Source organism: Bombyx mori, chromosome 14 (assembly GCF_030269925.1).
Source record: "Bombyx mori chromosome 14, ASM3026992v2".
Classification (NCBI taxonomy): Eukaryota; Metazoa; Arthropoda; class Insecta; order Lepidoptera; family Bombycidae; genus Bombyx; species Bombyx mori.
In genome coordinates this window covers 6,075,564-6,101,109 of record NC_085120.1, presented here as the reverse complement: position 1 = coordinate 6,101,109, position 25,546 = coordinate 6,075,564, and the positions used below count along the sequence as shown (strand labels likewise).

General features: G+C 36.1%; 1 protein-coding gene across 3 annotated transcripts in view; it reads right to left on the bottom strand.

Annotated features, from left to right (window-relative positions):
• The window catches only part of LOC101747103 (protein kibra), an 89,285-nt gene that overhangs the window by 15,473 nt on the left and 48,266 nt on the right, over window positions 1-25,546 (bottom strand). For 2 of the 3 annotated variants that reach the window (XR_009974854.1, XM_012696093.4), the window contains exons 1-4: window positions 4,988-5,635; window positions 4,063-4,171; window positions 1,119-1,293; window positions 188-1,036 (exon numbers count right to left, since the gene is read on the bottom strand). Coding sequence is in view for 2 of the 3 variants with exons in the window: in XM_012696093.4 (XP_012551547.2) it covers window positions 188-1,036; window positions 1,119-1,293; window positions 4,063-4,171; window positions 4,988-5,542 (1,688 nt within the window). In the remaining variant the exon portion in view is untranslated. Of the gene's footprint in view, window positions 1-187; window positions 1,037-1,118; window positions 1,294-4,062; window positions 4,172-4,987; window positions 5,636-25,546 lie in introns of those variants that run through there. The other variant, XM_004922644.5, reaches the window with a different exon arrangement.

The following is a 25,546-nucleotide window of genomic DNA, read 5'->3' as shown; positions in this document are numbered from 1 at the left end:
ACCACTTTTGGATTTTATGCAAACCCTCCTCTTTTTCGTGTAAATCTGCGTTCCTTCTTCAACGGTTGGTAAGTCGCAATTCTAATCTCTCAAGCTCAATACAACCGCTTAACTTCAAGGAGGGCCATAGCAACAAATTACAAAAAAAAAAAGTTGTTTTGCAATCGGTACATAAAATCGTTCTCACCTTTCGACTCTCCGATGTAGATCCACCATATCGATAGGCTTGTCAGTTTGAAACGAGCTCGCGATCTGCGGCCCGCCGTATATGTCCGTGAAACTGATCCCTGAACTCAGAGATCCTTTGCTGCTCGCCGTCGATAGCGATCCCAGACTGGAACTGCTAGACACCGACAGTGTGCTCGCCGATAATGTCTTCAACTGTCCTTCTAAAGTCGTCATTGACGTTAACGCATCTTTCAATTGTTGGAGCAACAATTGCTTCTCTTCGTGTAGCCTCAAACGGTCCGCGATGCACTTGTTGGACATCTCGAAGGCATTCTTCAAGTCCTGCTCTAGCCTTTTGCATTCAGATTGTATGTCGCTCATCTCTTGCTTCGATCTCGTTCTCGGCGTGATGCTTCTTAACTCCCGTAGCAATTGTTCCTTCTCTTGGAATAGCAACAAACGGTCCTTGTCTGATTCCGCTTGTCCTGGTTGGACTTTGTCCTCCAAATCCGCCAGCTGTTGTTGGATTTGTTGTATCCTTTTCCTAGCTTCGTCGTACTGGAGGCGAACCCGCGCCATTTCAGCTAATCTCGTACCTATAGGCACTAAATCGGCACACAGATCAGTTTGCGATGCGGTGCTTAGTTTCTCTTGAGGGAAACTCAAGGTGGAAGATAAGTCTGGCGATGCATCTCCCAGTTGTAGTCTCGTCAGATCGTCTTTTAATTTTGCCAGAGACTGCATTAAGTCTGCTTTCTCCTTTTCACCGGAGGTTAATGATTTTTGTACGTTCTTTAGCTCAGTCATTATAGCCTGAGCTTCGGTTATGTTGTAGCAACCTTGTTGTGCGCTAAGTTTTTGCTCGACCCTGAAATACAAGTTTTTATCAAATAATCAGATTTACAAGGTTTACAATCCACCATATTTCTTAAAACGTTCCAAATACTAACTCAGCCAATGTATCGACGCCTCGTCTTGCACTAGCTACTTCTGCTCGAGCCTGCCTCAACTCTTTCCTTAGTTGAGCGACGCGGCCTCTAGCCTGTGTCACTTCTGAGCGAAGCAGCTCGGGGTCGTGTCGGGAAGTCGTTGACGTTGTTGTCATTGAGGTGGTTGATGAACAAACTGTAGGTACGAAGGCACGAGATAAGTACAACGGATCCAATGAAAATTAGCAGATTTCATCACAATCTTTGATGATTCATTGCATATTCTCTCCACGGCGTCGCATCCGCTCAATGACACCCTAATAAAATAATGACAAACCAAGAATATTTTTTATTGCCGTTGTATGCAGGCCAGCATATTTCCCACCTTACGGCCTGGCCACGGGGATCGGCGGTGCGAACAGCGAAGCGGTGGACGAGGCGACCATTCGCGCAGCACCGTTTGCAGGCCACGGGTACTCACGTTCGCCGCCGCGACTAGTAAGGAAGTCCGACAGCGAAATGTCTATATCGAAATTATCTCGATATTGGTTACAAATTAATAGTTTTTTGGTTCAGGACCTATTATTTGGAAAATATTGTGAAGTACATGATTTGATTAAGAATCGGAGTATACATATAGATGGAGAATTCCACAAGAAGTACGTGAAATACTTTGGGTGGCTAGACTTCCAAATAGCTGGTCTAGCTAGTATTTCAGCAATTTTTTTTTATTGCTTAGATGGGTGGACGAGCTCACAGCCCACCTTGTGTTAAGTGGTTACTGGAGCCCATAGACATCCACAACGTAAATGCGCCACCCACCTTGAGATATAAGTTCTAAGGTCTCAAGTATAGTTATAATGGCTGCCTCACCCTTCAAACCGAAACGCATTACTACTTCACGGCAGAAATAGGCAGGGTGGTAGTACCCACCCGTGTGGACTCACAAGAGGTCCTACCACCAGTAATTACGCAAATTATAATTTTGAGGATTTCATTTTTATTACACGATGTTATTCCTTCACCGTGGAAATCAATCGTGAACATTTGTTGAGTACGTATTTCATTACAAAAATTGGTACCCGCCTGATATTCGAACACCGGTGCATCGCTCAACACGATTGCACCGGACGTCCGTTAGGCCACGACGACTTTAAAAATATAAAATAAAAAATAAATAAAAAATATAAAAATTTCGGCTTTAATTTTTCGCGGCGAAAACAACTAAACTCATTTAATCACTGTACTATTCGCCGCGACTACCGCTCGACTCCGTGGCTCGCGCCGTCCGTATTCATGCATTTGTTTTGCTCGCCCGCCGCATCGCGCGATTCGCTCGGTACATTTCGCCGGTCGCTTCGCCGGTCGCCGGTGCGCGTGGCTTGTTAGGTACATTTCTATGCGCTTATTTTAGTCGCTAGACGCTTCGCCGTTCGCGCCGCGCGAATATTCGTATCGGCGAATGTCCCGTGGCCAGGCTGTTACGATGACTTGACACTGACTACTAATGCCGTGATCGGCGCTTGCAAATGTCAAAATATAACAACTCATCAAATCTAAAATTTTTAGTAAATATTTCTAATTATTTTAATTCAATAGTAGCTATGTTATAGCGAGTTTTATCAAAGTACCTCGACTAACCAGACTAGCTTGAACGTTTTGCAAAATTATTTACAATTTATCCACATACCGCAAGTCGACTGTACACTAGCGTTAGATTATTTAATATTGATTACAATTTATAATCGTGTTTCTATAGTGCTGTCAGGGCGTGCTGCATATTATGGGCTACCCTATTCATTATTGTGAATGCAATAAGGGGCCTATTAAATTATTTTATAGGAAATTCATATAACGGACCATTATCGGACACGCCTTTTCTTATACGAAATACAAAATTTATATTCAGTGTTCTTCTAAATTGTGAATTTTCATACAAATTAGTAATTATATTAGTAGGTATATTTCTAGTGCATTCGTACAAAGTAAAGTTCGCCCAGTGATCGAAATACGATCGTAAAGTAGGTACGATATTGACAAAGAAAAACGGCCCACTTATTTCCAATTTTTTTTTAAAATTCAATAGCCCCTCAATGTCTACTAAACAAAGCGAGAAAGAAGAAAATATGTTTATAAACGAACCTAAAAATGGTACTAAGTAATTTTTTTTTTCTACCTATGCCTTGAGATGCTATACCAGCGTAACCTTAACTAGTAGGTGAGCTGACGGGGCTCAAACCTGACGAGGTACTAAGCTCTGTTGTCTATGCCTATGTATGTCGGCCGACATATATTGCGATAACTTTACTAATATAATGAATTCATATTCCGTAAAGATTCTATAAATTTCAGTGTGTACGGTAAAATAGGCATAAAACATAGAGTGATTCTAGATAAGCGACGGCTCTCAAATTGTTGTGCCAACGGATCCAAAACGTGAAACGTTGCTTCTTAGGCCGGATCTTCATCTATCCGAGTTGAATTACGATAAAATACCTGTTTAATATAACTAGCTGTGTATATCTTTTAAAAATTATCTAACCTCTTCAGGGATGAACTTTTTAAAGTACAAAAAACATGAATTTAGTTTATTCTTTATTGCGATTTGTTACTTTGTTATTGAAAACATGTGAATAAGTAAAAAAAAAAAACAAAAATAGTGATTTTTTTTCCGCATATGTCCGCATATTTAGTCATTTCGGATACAGTTAAATATATAAATGATTAAACAAAAACACGTACCAATGTGCCAATATCTGTGATGAAGTTAATTTTGAATTATTTTATGATTGATTAGATGGTTCGATTTTCTGATGAAACTTCACCTTAACTTTACGGGTGAAATTTCAACAAGTCCTTAGTGTAATCCTAGATAGGTACTTAAAGAGGTTGTCTCAAAATCCATAAAGGAATATACGAGAATTTACAAGAAATCTGTATTTATATTTGACCAAAATACACTTACGACTAGTTCTTGAGGCAGCGAGGGTGGACAGAGCATTGTTGAGGTGTTTATATTCATCTTGAGCTAGGCAAAGCCTTTGTTTCTTTACATCGTACATCTCTTTCTTAGCCTGTGGACAATGGAGAGATTCAAATTACACTTATGACTTTTTTACATTTTAGTCTCGGAATTTACATTGTACAGATTAAGCTTCCAGAAACTTCCAGTAGCAGGTTTTATATATTACAAATTACATGTTTAATGATTAATTAGTGAAGTTCTTTTTATTGTTATCCATTTTAACCTTTTCGGTTGTCCCTTGAGAGCGAGAATTCGATACTGCGTCCTTGTGTGAAACGGTTACCGGAGCCCATGGACCATGCATGATTACTACCACATACGTGAGACATCAAAGTCCCAATTGTATTACGATTGAAAGAAATGTAAAATTAAACTTAACCTATTTAAAAGCCAATTAAAAGCCGTTATGGTTTTCAAAAATGTAGTCGTTCATTAATACTAAATTAATTGGAATCGATTAAAATTTATTTCTTAATTCCCGAGCGAAAATTACCTATAGATTACACCTATGTAGTTCAAAATCGATTTCAATCAACACGTTTCATTCAAATCTCCAAACGATCGCAAATAACACGTCCGAATGAAATACATCAAGTCACTACCAACAGAGTCATTACAGAAAAATTCCAACGTCTTTTTTGCGAACATAAAAATATGTGTTGGGCAATGACTTTGCAATGGAATTCGTGTAAAAACTGATTACCTACCTACGTACATCATTTACGGTCGAATATCGTATTCAAAAAAGATAATTATTAAATTTTATTTCTCATTGTATTCAATTTATGGGAACGAATCCCGTGATTTTTTTTCGTTCAAAATATAATTTTAATAACGGTAATTAAGAATAAAAATTAGCATTTACTGTGAAAAGTCGTAAGGAGCCGGTCGGTCTGCAAGCGTTCTGCAGTCGACTCCAAGTGTGCGGAGGACATTGCGGAAACGTCCCGTTCCTGCTCAGCACCTGCGTCGCGACGTAACCTTGACCCTCATAATACGCCACCTCGGACACCGGCACTAAGCGCACTTCCGCGGAACGAATCTGGCGCACTGACAATATATTTTCGTAAATAGCTTCGTCCTCTAAATTCTGTCCTTCGGGGCATAGTCTGTAACCGAACTCGCGGCTGATCTCGTCTAGATTAGCGTACTCGGGACGCTTCCGCAACTCTTCCAAGTTTTGATACTGAGGTTCATCCCGGACGCACAGACCCGGCGGGCGCGAAGATGTAGGATCGACCCGAACGCCGTACTCGAGAGGCTCGCGAACCATCCGCGCTATCTGACGACCGCCGAAGCAGCCGCGGCACCAGTTGTGTCCGTCAGTCGTGGAGGCACGAGCTCTAAATGTCGATTCCATCTTGGGTTCGGGGGGAGGAGGCTGGGACCACATTGTGAGAGCCCGCCGCAATGGACACATCTTAACCCCCAAAAGGGCGCGCGTCGACTGGCGCGGGCGCGCGGAGCTCGGATGGCGCGCGGTGGAATGCGCCCGCGCCGCCGAAAGAATGCAATCTCGGGCGCATTTCGGAGGTCGAACTCTCCGAAGGGCCGGGGTCCCGCCTCCCGGGCCGCGGCCATCTGTCGTAATAGCTTCGTCGGATCGAAACATGCAGCCCGCCGAAGTGTCGGTGCGCCTATCACTGTAACGGACACTCCGGGAAACCAGCCTTTGCTTTTTGCATGCTAAATTATCCCAAAATTACACCTAAAATTTTATCAACTTCAATAATGAGAACTCGATTCGTAAATCTAACGCAATTTATGTAATCGGACTTCGAAAAAGCGGTAGTAACACGGTTGGATTCTGCAAGCAAAGAAGCCTATAACGTGGACAACCCTTATCAGAATGTAAAAAAACTAAACGATTTCACATGCTTCGGTACCTACGTGTTATAGCGCGATTTTCTCAGTTTTTATACATAACTCTCGTGCACATTTTTTGGGCTTATATTCCAAACCGTAAACGTCGAAGAGCACTGAGATACTAGCACATCTGGCGGATGCGCGGCGTTGCAGGTAAACGCACGTATTTTTGATTCGGAATTCCTTTAAATTCATTTGCAATCCCGTTCACCCGAGTCATGGCTACAGCCCGCATGAGAGATGATCCGATGCAAAAACCCACATTAATCCTCGGGCAACATTAAAAATATCATAAATCATTGCTTATAATTGTCTGAACACAGTCTAGTTTAGGTTAGACCAATTACAATTATTATTCTCACGCGAGGTATGAGAAGCAGCATTATGGTTAGCTTCCGACCAGTTTTTTACGAACCGTATAACTTTTATATACGCATTTGAATTTCAATAGACACTAACTATCACGTCAGTTGGAATGTAATCAATTACATAAAAAAAACATTTCGCGAAATAATTAAATTAAACGAACAAAAGCACGGACACAATTATTCCGAAACCAGCTAAGCAAACATTGGTTGTAAAGGAATTCACGTAAATAACTTCGCATTCGACATGCATTTACAATACTTTACGTATTGTATACAAAATTAAGAATAATAATGTTAACGTGTGTGTGTGTGTGTAACTAAGAAATTCCGAATAAGTAATTTAATTCATAAAGTTGAGAGTTAACGAGTTGATGGTGTACAGACAGGTAATTTGGCTCGTCGCCCACATTCCATCGTGCCGTATTTACGACTAATAGCACCATGTGTTTTTTGCTAACGAATACCAGTTAAAACTTCAGGTAATTACGAAAATAACGCGGATAATGTATCCGAACGGACAATAAGTAGGTTTTAAACAGAAACACAATAGCGAAGGAATTCGAATCTTATTGTTTAAATCTTATGTTGGAAACTTTCGCAACAATTTCAATGTTGCTGACACAGAAAAGATCTGGTGGTCATCATTATTACGGGCAGGCCAGACAGTTTTGAAGATGTTTAACTAAATAGAACAGACTAACGAACTTGTGTTTCTTTAAATAAAATGTTTAGAAATTTAACCTTGGAGTATACCTATAGAGATATATTTGGAACAGAAGCTAAGAAAGTCTATTGAACGTGTAGTATTGAACTAACGAGTGTCTCATTTTACCAAAACATATGTAGTATTTCTCGAATAAGTACATATTGGTTTAATTGTGGTAATTCCTATTTATTTTCTTGTTGGAATCTGAAGGTTGCCGAGGGGTTTTTAGAGAGCATCTGCCTCCCTTGGACCGGTTGTTGCTCTACTCACTCTACGAAACATCTATCTCTTTCTTACTTCAGCATGAGCGTACAAACAGCCGTCCTACTTACACCCGCTGGTACGGAACTAATTTTACTTCTTTTTCTTTTCGTTGACTATCTGCTGTAAGGCAACCAAAACTAAGCAGCGCATATAAGTTGTACCTAATAAAAAAAAACTCCACTACTGTTTAAAATTAATTCTAATCAATTGCGTAACACCGATTCAAGTTTTATTGCAGACACAATAAACGTCTGCCGTAGTGAAATTCGTCGTATTTTTTATCTGTACATTCTCTTATGACATTTACGTCTTACAGACTATACAACGTTTTCACATTCTATTTTTTTTTAAGTTTTAATTTTAACATGACAGTATACAAGTAGGATGTACCGTGAGTTTGGACAAAAGGCCTGAAGGTCGAGGCCGGACAGATAACGTCAGTTCATATCCGAAAAATCGAAGCTGCCCGAGGCTGACCGTTTTGTTTTTATTGCTTTCGGCCGTCGGGCACCGGGCGGGGGCTTGGATGCGATTAAAATTCCTGAGATGCCTTCAGCCTCACGCCTGCCGTCCCTTCGCCGCGATGACCACAGACCGCCCAATCGACTGTCCCGCTATTGTTGCTCAATAATAACGAAATTGATTCTTTTGATTATAATAACAATGAATAGTAATTCGAAACATTCAATTTCTCATTCGCTGCGTACATCAGAGATAACATTGAATATTTTAACGTATTTCACTGTCGTTCACGGATGCTTCTTATTGTACGCGTGGTTATTTTTTTAAAGATTCAATCTGAACTATTGTGACACTGTCTACATTAAATTGATTACTGTCATTTTGTATCGATATATGGAACTCACTGCGTATTTTCATAAAATATTATTCTTTTGACGTGTCTTTTTGACTATGTAGTCTGTGTTCGTTCCACGGGCCCCTCCGAGAGCAATCTCAAACAAGAAGCGAGGCCCCAGACGCCAACATAACAAAATTACGGTAACTTACCACCACGACGGACAATCCTCAAGCCAAAAATACAATATGTATTTATGTACATATATAATTAGATTATTCGATAATGTCAAAGAAGAGCGGAGAAATTATGGAATATTACAGAACATAGACTTAATAAAAGTAGTAACTTCTTAGAATTTGATTAAACCACATTTACAATCACAATACGTACAATACAATTTCTAAATGAAAATCTTTACACTATTACTTGCTTTGCTTACCTTAAATTTAAATTAAGCAAATACCAATAATATATATTTGATATCAACGTGGATATAATTAATACAAAATTAAACACGTACATTTGACGTTCAAAATGTTAGTTTATGCTTGACGCCGTTTTTAGACGCTTCTTTTATTAACTTAAAACAAAGTAGATATTGAAGTAGTAGCAGAGGGGGAAGAGGTCGACCGAAGAAGACATGGATGCAGTGTGTGAATGACGATATGAGAGAGAGAGGAGTGAGTTGAGATGACGGCTGATAGAAGAGAATGGAAGAGAAAAATTAGCTGTGCCGACCCCACCTAGTGGGATAAGGTGGAGAAAAAGAAGAAGAAAGTAGATATTGAATAAGCCCAGACGTTTTCTCAAACATACTGTTTTAGTTTTGATATTAAGTACGAGAAAGCGAGTAAACAGCTAACTTCCATAAAGCCTTTAATAATATTTGGAATTTAATTAATCAACAACGCTATATCAAAAACTTTATGACATAAAATACACGCGTAACATGAAAAAGATTGAAGTATGAAGTGTCAATAGACAGGTCTTAAGCTGATGGGAGAAAACCTCCAAAAATGAATGATAGAAGAAATATTTAAATAAATATATAGAAGAGCGTCTAAAATCAAATTGTGTGTAACAGAGGGACGTTTCAAGGAATATAAAAAAAACAATGAAAATTCTTTAAGCTTCTAACAAAAATATACGACTGGTTTTTACTTAAAATATGTAATGGTATCCAAAATGTTCATAACGAGAACGTTAGTTACTGGGAAACACCAGCGCTGTCAATTTACCGATAGCCACCTATCCAGTTTTTATTGAAGAGTAGATAGGTATACCTCATAATTCTTTTTTGTTTTTTATTGCCCTTATAGGCAGACGAGCATACGGCCCATCTGATGGTGAGTGGTTACCGTCGCCCATGGACTTTAGCAATACCAGGGACAGAGCCAAGCCGCTGTCTACCGTTGAATATTCAGCTCATGTCTTCGTAATATACGCAAAGTCGTAGACTACTGTCATTTGTGCCCAATAAACTGTGAGAATTCCAAACGTCAGAAATAATTACAATGAAAATGAAATTAAAATAATATTAGTTAGAATTATAATAATAAACGCGAGATAAAGCCGTATGCAAAAACTTCATAAGAGCTAAGATAAAGTGACACAAACTACACGCAAAAACTGATGGCGTAGATAAAATAGTTTAAATTTTCTTCAATAAACCTCAATCAGGAGAAAATAAATATAAAAAAAACACAAAAAGAAAAAAACTTCCATGTCTCCAAACGATCATCAAAACAAAAGTGTAACTAACATTCCTCTGTGATTATATCTATAGCAGAAATAACCGAAATTGGAGAAATGGAAATGTTTTTCTTGCATGTTCTTAGAAGACAGTGGCTATGAAAAGCGCACGGTCTGTGGAACCATGCGAGGATGCGAACTAAGGGACTCTATGCTGACAGGCAGAAGGCTAGAGTATTGGGCTAATTAACGCGTCATGTACAAGGTCGAAAATTCGTATCGTATTTTATTATATTACCACACAAGTAAGCATACTTTAGGAGTTTTTAAACCAATTTTAAACCTCATTTGTTGTTACAATCTCATTGTTATAAATTTTATTCTACAATTTTAAAGTATATTCTACCCTTTACTGGAAATCAATACTTATGACTGAACGAGTATTAATAATAAATATGTTTATGCGTATAATAAAAAGTCATTTTACGGTTTCATTTTATATGATTAAAACTTTAGAGTATTTAAATCGTCCATAACAAAAACGCGGGATTTAACCGTAAAAATAGTTTTAAAAATGTCTACACAGCTCGTGAAAGCTGAAGAACAATCCATATGTGGTAGGTATTTCATTCAAATTGTTAAGAATTTTGGTGCCCCCTATCTTCTCAATCAAATTCTATATGAAATTAAATTATTTATTACACACAAAATATACATATATTAATATGTACGTACGTCTCGAAAGCAGTGTAGCGTTACACGCGATTATCCTTCCAGAGAGAAAAGAAATAAGTTGTAAAAAACGTTATGACAGAATCGAGGGCTGCCACTACACAGAATTTTCGACTGTGCTTAATAATCTGTGTCAACAAATATTCATATTTTTTACAGAAAAAATATTGATATCTTCGAGCTTTGACTTGAAAGCTAATGATATTCACATACTTTCCCGAACTGAATTCAGTTAAATTAAACAAATTAAATACCACAAAGAAAACGAGCCACAATTATTTCGTTGAATATTTATCGATATTTATTAGCATAACAATAAAATCGTCAAGGTACGTTTTTTGTCTGTTTTTCGTGCGTTTCTCCGCATTAATCTTTCTAAAGCTTGGCCAATTAGAGTATCGTTCTCAATGATATATTACGATAAGCTTAACGGTTACAGCCTTATTAATAAACATAATGGGACATAGAAAAGTTACGGCTAGGCGGCTGTCTTCTTCATTGACAGTTAACTTTAAACGGGACCGAAAGAGATAAAACACGATGCGAGATTCGCAGCTCGTTTATGACTGAAGCCGAATGTTTATTTCATTCAAATCAGTTGACGAATAAAATATAGATAGGTAAATTCTAAAGAGCGGACATAGTTTTGAAAGGTACTGGACAAGAGAACCGTATTGGAAGCGAAATTAAGTTGCAGTGCTATCAATTCCTAACACAATTACTGAAAAACATAATAATATGTTGCCTTCAGCAATGCACGAATTGCACGGCACTAAAAAATCAACTGATACTGTAGATTAACGGTTTACGAAAATTAATTTCCTGTATTTTCGTTTAAGGGCTTGAAACCCCGCATGTTTAGTCTCTCTAGAGGACTCAGATGTTAAGTCCTCAAAAAGTCATCATTTTACAAGTCCTAGTGTGAATCTCACAGACACAGCCCACTGAGTTTCTTGCCGGACCGTCTTAGTGGGTCGCAATTTCGATCTTATGGTAGATTCAGCGAAGTATTACCCTTGTTAGCAAATTCGCCAGGCTAACTTCCGTCAGCTCGCCTACACAAAACGCCTCAAGGTTACTAAGATAAGTAGAGAAAAAAAACCAAAGTGTGATTATGTATCTGTACCAGCCCTGTGCCGGGTCTGGGGATCGAGGGGTACGCGGAGAACGAATCTCGCTGTTTGACGTATTCGTTTTTTACGCTCATATTCTTATTATTGGGTCCGACTGCTCCCGGTGTTACGGGCGCGGAATGCACCACAGACGCACTTCACTGTAGATACGGCATTTATAATACGATTTTTATTTTTATTTTGTCTTTTTACTTTTTTTACTAATATATTTGGTAGCAGTGCGACTTATTATTTGGTTTATTTTCATGCTTCCGTGCTACGTCAATTATTTAGTAGTTGTAAGTAGACAGTCAAACTGTAATTCCAATATTGACTCGAAAAGTTATTCACAAATTGTAGAATAGTATCAAAGTCGTACCTTGGTCAGGCAGTATTAAATTATATTAATTTACGACGCGATACGATAGCGATGAAAGCAGATAGGTTAGTGAACTATTACAAAATACGTTTTTATACCCAAGTTTTTATGCTCATAATTAATTTTAACCTAGTAGTTTATTCTATTATATTTTAAAGTATCTGCTGCGTACTTCAAACGATTGTTCATAAATAAGAAATATTTTAATTTTTGGGAAGCCAAAAACTTTATTCGATTCTCTTTTATGCGAACTTCTTCGCTGAAATAATTTAAATTGGATTAGCGAATTCAGAAAAACGTTCGACTTCGTTCGTCGTAAGCTCGATCAAAAACGAAAACACAAAAAAAAAATACCTCGTCTACCTACAACCATCGTAACGGAAACATCCCCGGAATGCGACGAAAAAAAAACCCGACCGTCGAACACCCTCGTGAGAAATAGAAAAAAAAAACTGGCATCTTTGTGGCGGTGGATGGGAATCGTGATTTCCAAGAATTCGCGTGCCATCCGAACAGCATACGCTGGCATTCAATAGGACTATTCAATAGACCCCGTTGCCATTCTAGAATCGAATAAAAAAACGTTACATTTTTTTTTTAAATACCAAACTAAAGATTCCATCTCAAAAAAAAAATTTAAGGTTCTTTTATTCGATCTAAACATATATTGAAACAACAGACAATGATATTATTATGTCATAATTGATGTCAAAAACGTGTTCGCGTGAATTCCCGACGGCCACACGAGGCTCACAATCAACACAGACATTACATTTAGCAATCGTTCTTTGCACTAATGGCGTGACACTCGATGGTATGCGTAAACCTGCCTTTTATTGCACGCTGTAAATATCCGTGATGGGCCTACTGATAGTTTATTGATTGGAACGTCTGAATATAAATTAGTCTTCGAGTATTGTTAATTTTATATGGACGCGGAGGAGCGGCGCGTTAAGAAATACAGCGCGATCCTTTTAAGCGATGGTAATTAAATTATGAATTTTGATCACTTTATTCGGGTTTAGTAAGCGCTGAAATGTTTTGGAGAGCGCTTTTTTTTTTTGGTGACGCTTCCAACAATATTGGCACGTCACGAATACATTGACGGAGAACAACACCATTTAAATTCACGAAAGAGCCGTGTTTCCGTCAATAAAAAAAAGGAAATAAAAACAAACAGAAAAAACGCCGTGAAAAATTGAAAAACCTTCATAAAAGCTTGTATGTGTGTACGTTTATGAGTGATGCATGAACTTCCAAGGTCTAATGCGGAGGTCAAACATCGCGCACGCGTCCCTACTTGCGAAAACAATCTCGGGTTACAGCCTCTAAGGATTAGTGTGACCATGATCGAGGCAATGTTTTAAACCAATTTTTATTTGCACCATGAGGTGGCCGTAACTTGGCGGCATTATCCGAATGACTACCACGTCCAGTGTGCTTAGTGCAAGTTTTTTTAAAGTTCTCGATCGCGTAAAAGTTAACTCAGATTTGTATGGAGTTTGAACAGCGCCCCTAGCGAAAAACGACGGGAGGCTATTCCAACTCCATACAAATCTGAGTTAACTTTTCCACGATTTAGAACGTTAAAAAACTTGCACTAAGCACACAGATCTACTGTGTATTAATCAATTTATGATAATAACATTCTAATATAAGCACCGATACTATTATAAGCAATATGTATGCCTAGAGCTTGAACCGACTTACGGACAATTTAGTAAAAATATGTCTTTCTGTTATTGATCTGCATTTGGCATACTCACTTGCCGGAAGAGACCTTTGCTGAGCAAGCCGTAACATTAGGACGGATATCAAAAATACATTTTCCCTCTTATAGGTATAGGTAGGTACAACCACTTTGTCTATTTCTGTCACGGAGTAGTAAGTAGTTAAGAGCAGTAGTAAGTGTACCAGCTGTTGTACTACTGTAAAAACGGAGACTTAGAACTCATCTCTCAAGGTGGGTGGCGGTATTTACGTTGTTCATATCTATGGATAACCACGTAACGTGAGCCGTGGTGAGCTCGTTCAACCTTTCAAGACTAAACAAATGAGTACCTCTCTGAAAACAGTGAAACAGCAGATATTTCACGATTTACTGTTAAGGCGAAAGCTACCTTCAGAATTAGAATCATAGGTGTCTACGAAAATGGATTAGGAAAAATATATTTGTATGCGTATAATGATATTGGGTACTCCAGAATAAATAAACAATAAAAGACTTAATTGCGTTTTCTGTTATGTGTATAATGAGAAAACAACATTTAAAGCCAATTCAGTGATATTTTATATGTAAAAAGAAGCAGATATGTTTCAAGAGCACGTCAAGTGAAGACTCGAAAACAGGCCAATTGGGACGTTTCGTCTTTAGTCGCGTCTAAACAAATGCAATAATAATATAACAAGTGCAATCGTTCCAATTATAGCTATCTTTTTTACTCACACGCTTATCCCATCTTTTGTACTTTTCATTAATGCTACTTGTCAACATGTGTGTGCACTATATCGGTAGGTATGTAGATATATATGGCGCGATCAGATTTGAAGAGTCAGTTACTATGAAGATAACATATCTGTTGTATAGCAAATCACTGCCTTCAATCTAATAAAATTAATATTTTTAAACAAACGAAACTTTCTTTTTACTGAACGTCAAACTTCACTGAATGGCATATAAGTAAAATCCTTTTTATAAAACTAAAGAGTTTTTTAGACTATTAAGGTTTTTCTTTACATGGTAAAACGTTGGTTAAGCTAGCGAAGGGTTTTACGAGTGTAACATAATCCGTATTGTTGAACAATGGACGCGCACGCGCTGAGGTCGCCGCGCCCAGGTCGAGGACGCAATGAGACTCAGCCTTAACCGTCCTTCAGTGTTGCTGCCCGTATTATTTTATAATACGAAACCCTAAACGTGCATACAAGGTTTAATATAGCATTCTTTTCGAACGTAGTGATGTGAATTGCGTGCAACTTAAAAAGCGAGATGAATAATCCTACTAATATTATAAACTGAAACTTTGTAAGAATGTATGGATGTATGTTTGTTACTCTTTCACGCAAAAACTACTGAATGGATTTTGATAAAACTTTCCAATAATATAGCTTACATATCAGAATAACACACAGGCTTATAATTTATAAAGATATAGTCTGAATTACCCAAAATATAACGATAAGTGTCAAGTAAGAAGGAAAAAAATGAAGAAAACTCAATAAGATCAATAGGTACCACACCAGCTAGGTTACCAAACCAACTCACTGCCATCATTTTTCAGGATAGGTGCCGGCCATGGAGTTAATAAGTACCTACAACTGGAGTGCTGTCTAATGCCGAGAAATCGGTCTCGAAAGAGAATACTTTTTGGTCGCGGTGTCCTTGTCTAATGTGGTGACCATATAAAAAAATTGTATAGGACAAAATTATACACATGCATCAGTTTTGAATTTACCTTAAGTGATTTTGTGTAGCCCTATGTAAATACAAAACACGTGCTTGCAACAGTTTATTTATGTAAATTCAATTCTAAACATTGCTTCGTCGTCATGGTGCCTTTTTTTCGACGGTTTTATTTTGGAAATTGCTGCGTTGTCGAAAATCTAGCACTGAGTTTTATTACAAACATCATTACCTCAGTTCTATTACTTAAACTTCCTCAAACTCATGTTTAACGTCCGAATACTCAACCGCGACTTAAATATTATGTTGAACTTAATTACGCAATTTCTACTTGAATGTTCTGGCTAAGTGGGCCGTGCAAATTAATATTTGACACACTGAGTGAGACACTGCAACACACATGGTCTGCGCGTATTGGGTGCTCTTTTCCTACATTCACATCTTCAATTCAATTGATTTAAAATTGCTTGTATTTTTACTTCTGTGCTATTTTCATGACACGTGTATATTAAGTCTACTAGTTACATTTTAGGAAATAAAACACAATGGGTAATAAAATGAAATGAACTGAAATTCATTTATTTGTTATATGTAGACAATTAAACAACTCTTAAATGACAAGTCAATACACATAACACAATACACATAGTACTTGATCTCTATTTACAAAATATTGGTTATATTATTATTATTAAGTTCAGTTAATTTTCTGTAGTCTTATAATATAACATTTCCTGTATTTTATGTAAATTCTTTTTTTTTAACGAAATACATAATTTATTTTAATCAATATCTAAGTGGACCATGAGTATCATTAAAATTTCGCAATTTAAATTTCAATTCAATTAAAAATTGCTATTTTTCTTTAATAAATCTAAAATCGACTTTATATTTACAACAACTATTTCGCGACTGTTAAGTTTTTGTTTCAAAACCTTAACATCTTGTCGTAATTTTGCGTTTCTCGGGATATTTTTTTATTTCTTGCGTTTGAGTACTTGATTCCTCTTATTTGACCTATATATAGGACATTTTCCAGAAATTCCAACGTCATATTTACTAGAAGCTCCTCCTCGTTCGCTTAACGTCAGGCAAATGATATACATGCTTGCGTGCGACGCTAATCAATACAATAAAAAAAGTTCAAAAAATACCACGTGATGGCTCTTATAATATGAAAAATACATTGCAAAATTATAGTTTTTTACGATTGTTTTTTCAAATTTAGTATATGACATAGATTAAGTACAATTTACAAGACAAATGGTATTAAATATTATAATGAGAAAAAATATCTCACATTGTAAAAATATATGCACACACTAGTAAAAATTTATCAATGAATCTGACATATGGAAGGATATTCCACAAACTGGAGAGGATTCTCGCTTACAACCACTTACAATACAAGTGTTCACCATGATTACACGGAAACTTCCACGATTTTCGAAAAAAAACAAGCCACAAGCTGTATCAATGCCCTTTTAACTTCGAACTACAAACGTAAATAGACGCCATTTTTCTATTAATCCATTCATAGCTCTTTTTCGGTGATGCCAACAATTAATCTGGCTTCCCACCAAATTCAACATGAAAACCATCAGAAATCTACGTACCTACCATTAAATTTTCCATTAAACAGAGTTATTATTATTATAGAACAATATCTTTTTTGTTAATGAGCTTTATTAATATATAATTATTTATTATTTATTCTATTAAAAATCAATATATATCATTTAATCAATGCTTCTTATATAATTTATTTTAATAAATTGTTATCATCAGAAACTAATTTCACATAACTTTGTACGTTTCTTTTGAACCAATTTAATTTTTGACGTTGATGGAAATTCTAAATTGTCGCAACATTTTCTAGTTAAGTTTAAGTCACATCGTTTAAATAATATGTATTTTTTTTTTTTTTTTTTTTTTTATTGCTTAGATGTGTGGACGAGCTCACAGCCCACCTGGTGTTAAGTGGTTACTGGAGCCCATAGACATCTACAACGTAAATGCGCCACACACCTTGAGATATAGTTCTAAGGTCTCAGTATAGTCACAACGGCTGCCCCACCCTTCAAACCGAAACGCATTACTGCTTCACGGCAGAAAATAGGCGGGGCGGTGGTACCTACCCGTGCGGACTCACAAGAGGTCCTACCACCAGTAATTACGCAAATTATAATTTTGCGGGTTTGATTTTTATTGCACGATGTTATTCCTTCACCGTGGAAGTCAATCGTGAACATTTATTGAGTACGTATTTCATTAGAAAAATTGGTACCCGCCAGCGAGATTCGAACACCAGTGCATCGCTCGATACGAATGCACCGGACGTCTTATCCTTTAGGCCACGACGACGTATTTAGATATATTATTGTCATAAAATGTTTAAAATCCTGTAAAGTGGATTTATTTTAACCTTTTCGATAATTTTCAACAACGCCCAAGCTACTAAAAAATCCACTAACCACTAAAAGCCATTTTTGATAACTAAGACAGGGGTCCAAATTACGAGATTTTATGGAAAATCCTCTAAGCGAGCAACACTGCTTTTTGTTTGTAAAATGTGCGAGAGGGACACCACCACTTAATAATCATTCTCTTTTCAGACCGTTTTTCCTTACATCTTTTGCTATTTAAAAATAAACTTTAAGCCATAGAGATAAAGTATATTTTTAGTTTTTATGTCAAACGAAGTAAGCACTCCAGTTAGAATAGTAACTCTATGGTGCCGGCATAGGCGGCATAATAAACAAAATTTAATAACAGATCTTCTGTGAGATCGTTAAAGCAACAATTTAGGCTCTAGTAAGTCTCTGAATTGCTGGCCAGCATGCACGATTGCTTTGCGACAGAAATAGGCATCGTTAACTGCTCAAGATAAATCAGATAAATAAATAGGTGATGATAGTTTATAGGGATGTGAAAATGTGTTTAGTGATTTATATCCGGATATATTCTAAATGAAGTTACAACTAACTGCGAAAATTATTTATGCAATTCACACCGTTTTTCTGTGTACATAATGGATCGAAACAGGTAATCAATAAGACATCCGAGCATCATACGACACGGACACGAGAATGCAACCCACAACCCGTCGGGGTACTCTGAAAAACGTCTCGTGTTTTAAAATGCGGCAAAGGTCCCATCCGAGCTGTCATCCTTCCATGATTGAAGCAAGGAAAGTTACATTCCATCGCCCACGCGAGCACGTACCCAGAATTTTTACGATTGGAGATCAGATCACGTTTTGTATAAAACCTTAGTCAGCCTTTTTTTTTTTAAAAACCAAATCTATGAAATAACTACTAAATTGAATTATTTAAAATTGGAACAACCTCAACAATAGAAACTCTTTGGATTTGGAATCGTAGATTTCGTTGAGTTTTAATACAACCCTTGGATTTTAAAATGTTTTTTTTTGACATGCTAGATTCACTCCATTGACAACATGTCCAAGTTATAAATATTTAATGGAGTTCCCAAGAATCCATGGTACAAAAAACTCGTTTCATTTTTATGGTTCAAGATTAAAAACAATGTCTATTCGCTACCGAGTTACGCAGCGGGAGATTAGATAGTGTTAAATGAGTCTTTGTGTAAACTATAGAGGTTTAATATTTCTTTATGGTTATGGTGAGTACTCGTTTAAAATTAGAATTAAAGGTATTATCTGTTACGGCCTACCTTAAAAACGTCAAAGTATTCGAAATATGAAATTTGTAGTTATCAACATTAAATAAAGTTAAAATCTATGAATTTATTTGATCACGAAATATGCGTACGCGGTAGTGTATGGCTTATGTGCTTATGATCACATTTTGTAGTTTAAAAAATATATATTCTAAACTGTTGACAGATAATGAATACGCCATCTTGACCCCGGTGCACCTATGACAGATGGCGTCATTATCGTACCATTTTGAATGCGTTCCGTAAAAAATCAATTTTTAAAGAACGCGTCTATAATCGTAATGCACCGTGAACGAGCCGGGTCATAGTGCGGTAGTGTCACCGGCTTAAAATAAGACGTAAGGAATGTTTACAACACAGAATTCCACGGTTTATGTTTCTGTGCGGGGGAAAAAATAGCCGTTCGGAAATCGGGGTTGTCTTCGGGCGTACGTACACATGTCTCGGTTAGTCATGCGAATGGAATTCAAAACATTTTTTTTTTTTTTATAATTTATCTGTTCCAACGTACACAAAACGTAGGAGGCAAATGCGAATTGAGAATTTCAAGACGAGCCGAATAAGTAACACATGACATTGAAGAGAACGAAAATGTCCTTTACGTTATTGAAGACGCTAAAAAACTGAGCAGATATTCAACAAAAGTACGGACGTGCGTGTCACGGACTGTCATTGTAAAAAAAATTGACGACAGAACCGGACTGACAGCATTTCTCGTCCGCTCCAAACAGATGCTCAATATAACTTGCATTTACAACAATTTCGTTCACATTTCGCCCTATAATTAGTCACAACGGCAAACCCAGTAATTTATCAGTAGCCCGATGTATGTAATGATTATTGAAATTATTCAAAAAGTCTCGTTGAAATGTGAGATGAATACAGGCTGCGCATACCGTAGGTACTGAATAATGGCACGACATTTTGTTCGAATGAGAACATTCCATATTTAAACTTCGCGCTCAATTTTTTTTTTTGGTGTGCGTTTTGTAATTACATTGGAATTTTACGTTTTGTTCTACTTTAGTTTAACACAAAAAAATCGAGTGAAATTTCTCTAATTATTTTTTCTATTGCCCACTGAGTTTCTCCCAGGATCTTCTTAGTAGGTCGCGACTCCGGTAACCACTCGTTCTCGTCTAATCAATATAAAATATTCTTTAAAGAATAGCGTTGTAAGTTTCTATAGAAATTATGCGATCGATTAAACATGGCGCGTCATCCCTTCTATTTTATTTATGTGGAAATACCGTCCGGTTTTTACATAAAACGCTTCTTCCGTGACGATATGGCTTCAAAAGTTTATAGAACAACTGAAAAATTTACTTTGGTTTAATGACGTACGGATTTGTCATTCTAACAGTATGTTTTTTAAGTAACATTTCCACTTAAAATCATTTTACAAAATAATAACATTTTTTATTGTCTTTATTATCATTGTTAATTTTCGATGGACCTCTATACGCCATGGTCTATGTAAACATAACACATTTTTTAATGTCAAGAAAAAACACTTACATTACGTATCCATTCCACGAAATCATCAAACAAACACTCATTTCAAGTAACACCAGCGTTCACAACTTTAAAACTATAAAGATAAAAACGAATTCCATATTTTTTTTTTATATTGAAAAGTAATAAACTATAATGTTATATTATCGCGGAGACGAATGGGAACTCCATCTAAATGTCATCCACAGTACCGATTGATCCTTTCATAACGTTTTATATTATCTCTGTACATCCATCAGTTTACTCGTTAAACGTACAAGCCATTAAAAACGAAAATATGTGTGTTATGAGACCGTTTTCAAAGTTACTAAGTGTGGTGACATAACGCGATGTACAGGATTGACGGCTACCAAAGACAACAGGCGCGGGCGCCGCGGACTGGCTTACGTGATGAGTCGTTCTGTGAAAACTATCATTATTACTCATCTATCTGACAGTTTCCTGAAAGAGAGCGCTACAGGAGATTAAACTAACTATTGAACTTTAATTTTCTAGAATCTATATATTAATACGTGAAGCAAAAACTTTGTATCCCTTTTTACGAAAATTGCGCGGACGGAGGAGTATGAAATTTTCCACACTTATAGAGAATATAGAGAAGAAGTGCACAATGGTAATATTTTTTTAAAAATAATGCATAAAAGATACATTAAATCAATAAAGAAAACATCACACACACTACATACCATGTATTTGACGCACACATGCATGCATACTATTTATTGTCAAACTTTTGTTCTTGACGTCTGTTGTCAAATTGAGAATAGATTAAATATTGTTTGTCTTTGTTAAATTTTTTTATAGTGTAGTCTTGGCGAAATTTGTGATTATAGAAGTATAAAATACAATCATAATAGTGTACAAACTTACAATTCCAATTAATTATAGTCGAATTTCGACTATTGCGGGACCTCTAGTTCATTTAATGAAGTGTAATTTAAAATGCAAAATGACTTCATATGTTACACTTGAGTGCGATTTCAATTAAAAACACACAATACGTAGATCTTAATATTTATTTATTGCTTAGATAGGTGGTCGAGCTCACAGCCCTGGTGTTTAGTGGTTACCGGGGCCCACAAACATCTACAACGTAAATGCCGCCACCCACCTTGAGATATTAGTTCTAAGGTCTCAGTATAGTTACAATGGCTGCCCCAACCTTCAAACCGAAACACATTAATGCTTCACGGCAGAAATTGACGGAGTGGTGGTACCCATCCGTGCGGATTCACAAGAGGTCCTAACACCAGTAATTATCAATTGGATTGTGAACAATCAATAAAAAGTTAATAGGGAACATATGAAATACTGTTTTTCTCATTAATAGATGATTTAATTTTCTAGAGTACAATATATTTTTGTACGAGCCTTTCCAAACTATTCAGTGGACGCGAAAGCTTAAATTCCTCATGATAACAACATGTTTACCGGTTAATGTTACAGCCCGACATTTTATATAAAACGCCAATAAAATTATATGTTTATAAAAAAATATACAAAACAGATAATTTTATAGTTACACAATTCTTAAATGTAATAATTTGACTGTTGTAATTTCTAATTATGTGAAGTAATTCAATTCGTAACAATTAGAAATTATTTGTTTTAAGTAAATAAAATGTTTTACATTGACTGAATACGAATATAATGGGTAGTTTTCTGTATATATAGGAACATATTTCTTTATCACTCTACACTTTTACGGAACTTATTAAAATATATTTTTAGATTTTTTAAGCTACTTTTTTTTTTGTTGCTTAGTGGCTAAACGAGCTCATGGCCCACTTGGTATTGAGTGGTTACCGGAGCCCATAGACAACGTAAATACCCCATCCCACCTTGAGATACGGCATCTAAGGTCTCAGTTTTTACAGTACAACGGCTGCCCCACCCTTCAAAACGAAACACAATACTGCATCACGGTAGAAATAGGCAGGGTGGTGGTACCTACAAGCGCGAACTCACTAAACGCCCTGCCACCACCAGTAAATACGCAAATTATAATTTTTCGAGTTTGATTTTTATTACACGATGTTAATACTTAAGTATGTATTTCACTAGAAAAATTGGTACCTGTCGGTGGGATTCGAACACCAGCACAGCTGCATCGCTTAATACGAATGCACCGGGTGTCTTATCCTTTAGGCCACGACTTCATAATGACAGACGATAACTTTGCGATAAACATATAATAGGCGCGTTTCCCTTGAATATATAAAAGCGAAGATAAAGAATTGAATGTGTAAAGTGTATTTAATACCAACGAGACACTACTTAAAAATAAATCAAGCAGAAATAAAATGTCTGACACTTGGAAAGGACAAAAATATCTTTTGCACAATTTGACGATATATCGGTGATTTCTTTCCCGCTCATGTACGCGGTTATTTAAGAAGGCGTGGATTTTATAAAAGAAATACAATAAAATAAAAATGAAAACCCAACAAATTATGGACCACAGAATTCAACAAAACACATCCATCACACTTTGTCCTTTCAATCCTTTGTGGCATGATCCTCGGCGCATTCCTAATGTATGAATGTGATCGCACGTGTCTTAATAGCACATAAAACCTCGATCTCCCGTCCATCTCGAACTCAATAAGCTTTAAACAAGAGTGAAAAGGACAAAAACCGAGTACCAGTTGTATGGAACGACATACAAACTATTGAAACGGAATTTGAATATCAAGAGATGCTTTGAACGCATATTGTATGGATTTAATACGTTTAGAATTAGATGCTTTTATAATTAAATACTTATGACTCAGTATAGTATGCTGTAAGATAAGCTATATGATACAAAGTCGAGTGAGGAATGTCGAGACTCGAAGAGTGATGGTAGATGAGCGAAACGACAACTTTATTGGGCATTTTCAAGTAAAAAAAATGTTCAGCATCGACCAACTCTTGAAGACTTGAATCGCGTCCCTGAACAAATCCGTACGAAATATAGTAAAACAATAACAAATTTTCGATCTGATATCGTTTCGTTCTTTCCATTCTAACAACCATATCTTTAGTAGAAAAATACCTGGACTTATATACAAAACTCCCAAACGAAACACAAATATTACTACAAAAACGATTACTTATACAAAAATCGTATTTAAAGTGGTTTTTATGAAACAAATTCTGCAATAAATCAAGACTTAGCCGATATAATACAAGACGAGATGCTTTAGAACGAACACTGTCATTTAAATGGACGCAGTAGGAAACTCGTGATGCATCTAAGACTAAAAATAATGTTATCAACATTCCACGGTAAATCGGCTTAACGTATATTTTATTTAATCAAATATTTAAATTTACTCATTTAATTAAATTATTCACGTGTCATCGGTAATAAATGTGCATTACGACGCGATACGTATCGATGTGTGCGCTATCAAATTCATATACATATAACATTTATTTTTCTTTAAATTTGTATCCCTTTTTACGAAAATTGCGCGTACGGAGGAGTATGAAATTTTCCACACTTATAGAGAAGAAGTGCACAATGCTAATATTTTTTTAAAATAATGCATAAAAGATACATTAAATCAATAAAGAAAACATTACACACACTACATACCATGTATTTGACGCACACACGCATGCATACTATTTATTGTCAAACTTTTGTTCTTGACGTCTGTTGTCAAATTGAGAATAAATTAAACATTGTTTTATATATTGTCTTTGTTAATATTTTTATAGTGTAGTCTTGACGAAATTTGTGATTATAGAAGTATAAAATACAATCATAATACAAACTTACAATTCCAATTAATTATAGTCGAATTTCGACTACTGCGGGACCTCTATTATTATTAAACATAACAGTAAACTCAATTTGCAATATAAGATTAATTTCGTTCGTAGACCATTATTATGCCATTATTAAACTTATCAAAGTTTTGAAGCGATTTAATTTCATTTAATAATAATTTAAGTTCAAAGTGATTATCAGAGGAGAGACAACAAGAACCTAATTGTAGTGCCCACTATACGATTTGGGGTCGAATTCGCTTGTATTCTATTAAGGGCCTCTACAAAAGTAAACATGGAGGCGTCGAATTGCGCGAGGTACCGCCATATAAAGAAAATTGCATGATTTAATTAACATTTGCGTTTGATGCGCAATGTAAACAAATTAAAATTTACGAAAAAAAGCAACTCAGTTTTTAATAATTTAAAATATTAATTAGTGTACTCTTCCACTAATAATCATGATATTGAAATTATAGTAAAAACGGTAGGTACATGACATTCCACAGATACCAACCAGTATTTTCCTCAAGATATTGAGTCTACATCTGAAATACCTGGTGAACTTAGTCTCCCTTTCTCGGAAAGCAATTCCACTCGCTTACTATCAAACCAATTCACGGAAATGAAAACATCGACATATAAATATTATAATCCTAAGCGATTACAAACGATGAAAAATGACTATCAGTACTTTATCTAGATGTATCGTTTCCTACTAAAACTAGATCTCCATTTGTAACGAAATATATTGAAATGCATATTAGAATATCTGATTTATCTCAGTACGTCGCTCTTGTATTATGAATTGACTACGATTTGATCCCATTAAGTTGAAGCTTTGAAATTTCCCAGTAATAAATTAATCTAATCCGTGTATTACAGAGTGACAGAGCATATAAAAAAAAAACGCAGCAGTTACTTAAAATACTTATGTTCACGTAATGTTCGATTTTATTTTGAGTGGTCGCAAACCGGATCACGTTTTCGTAAGAATCGTTGAAGTCATAAGGCAATGTTTTTAATTGAATTCATTTAATAATAATAATAATGAGCCTTTTTATTTCTTTTTTTTTAAATATTGTGTTGATTATGATATTACTTTAAACATGACTTTTGTTAGTAAG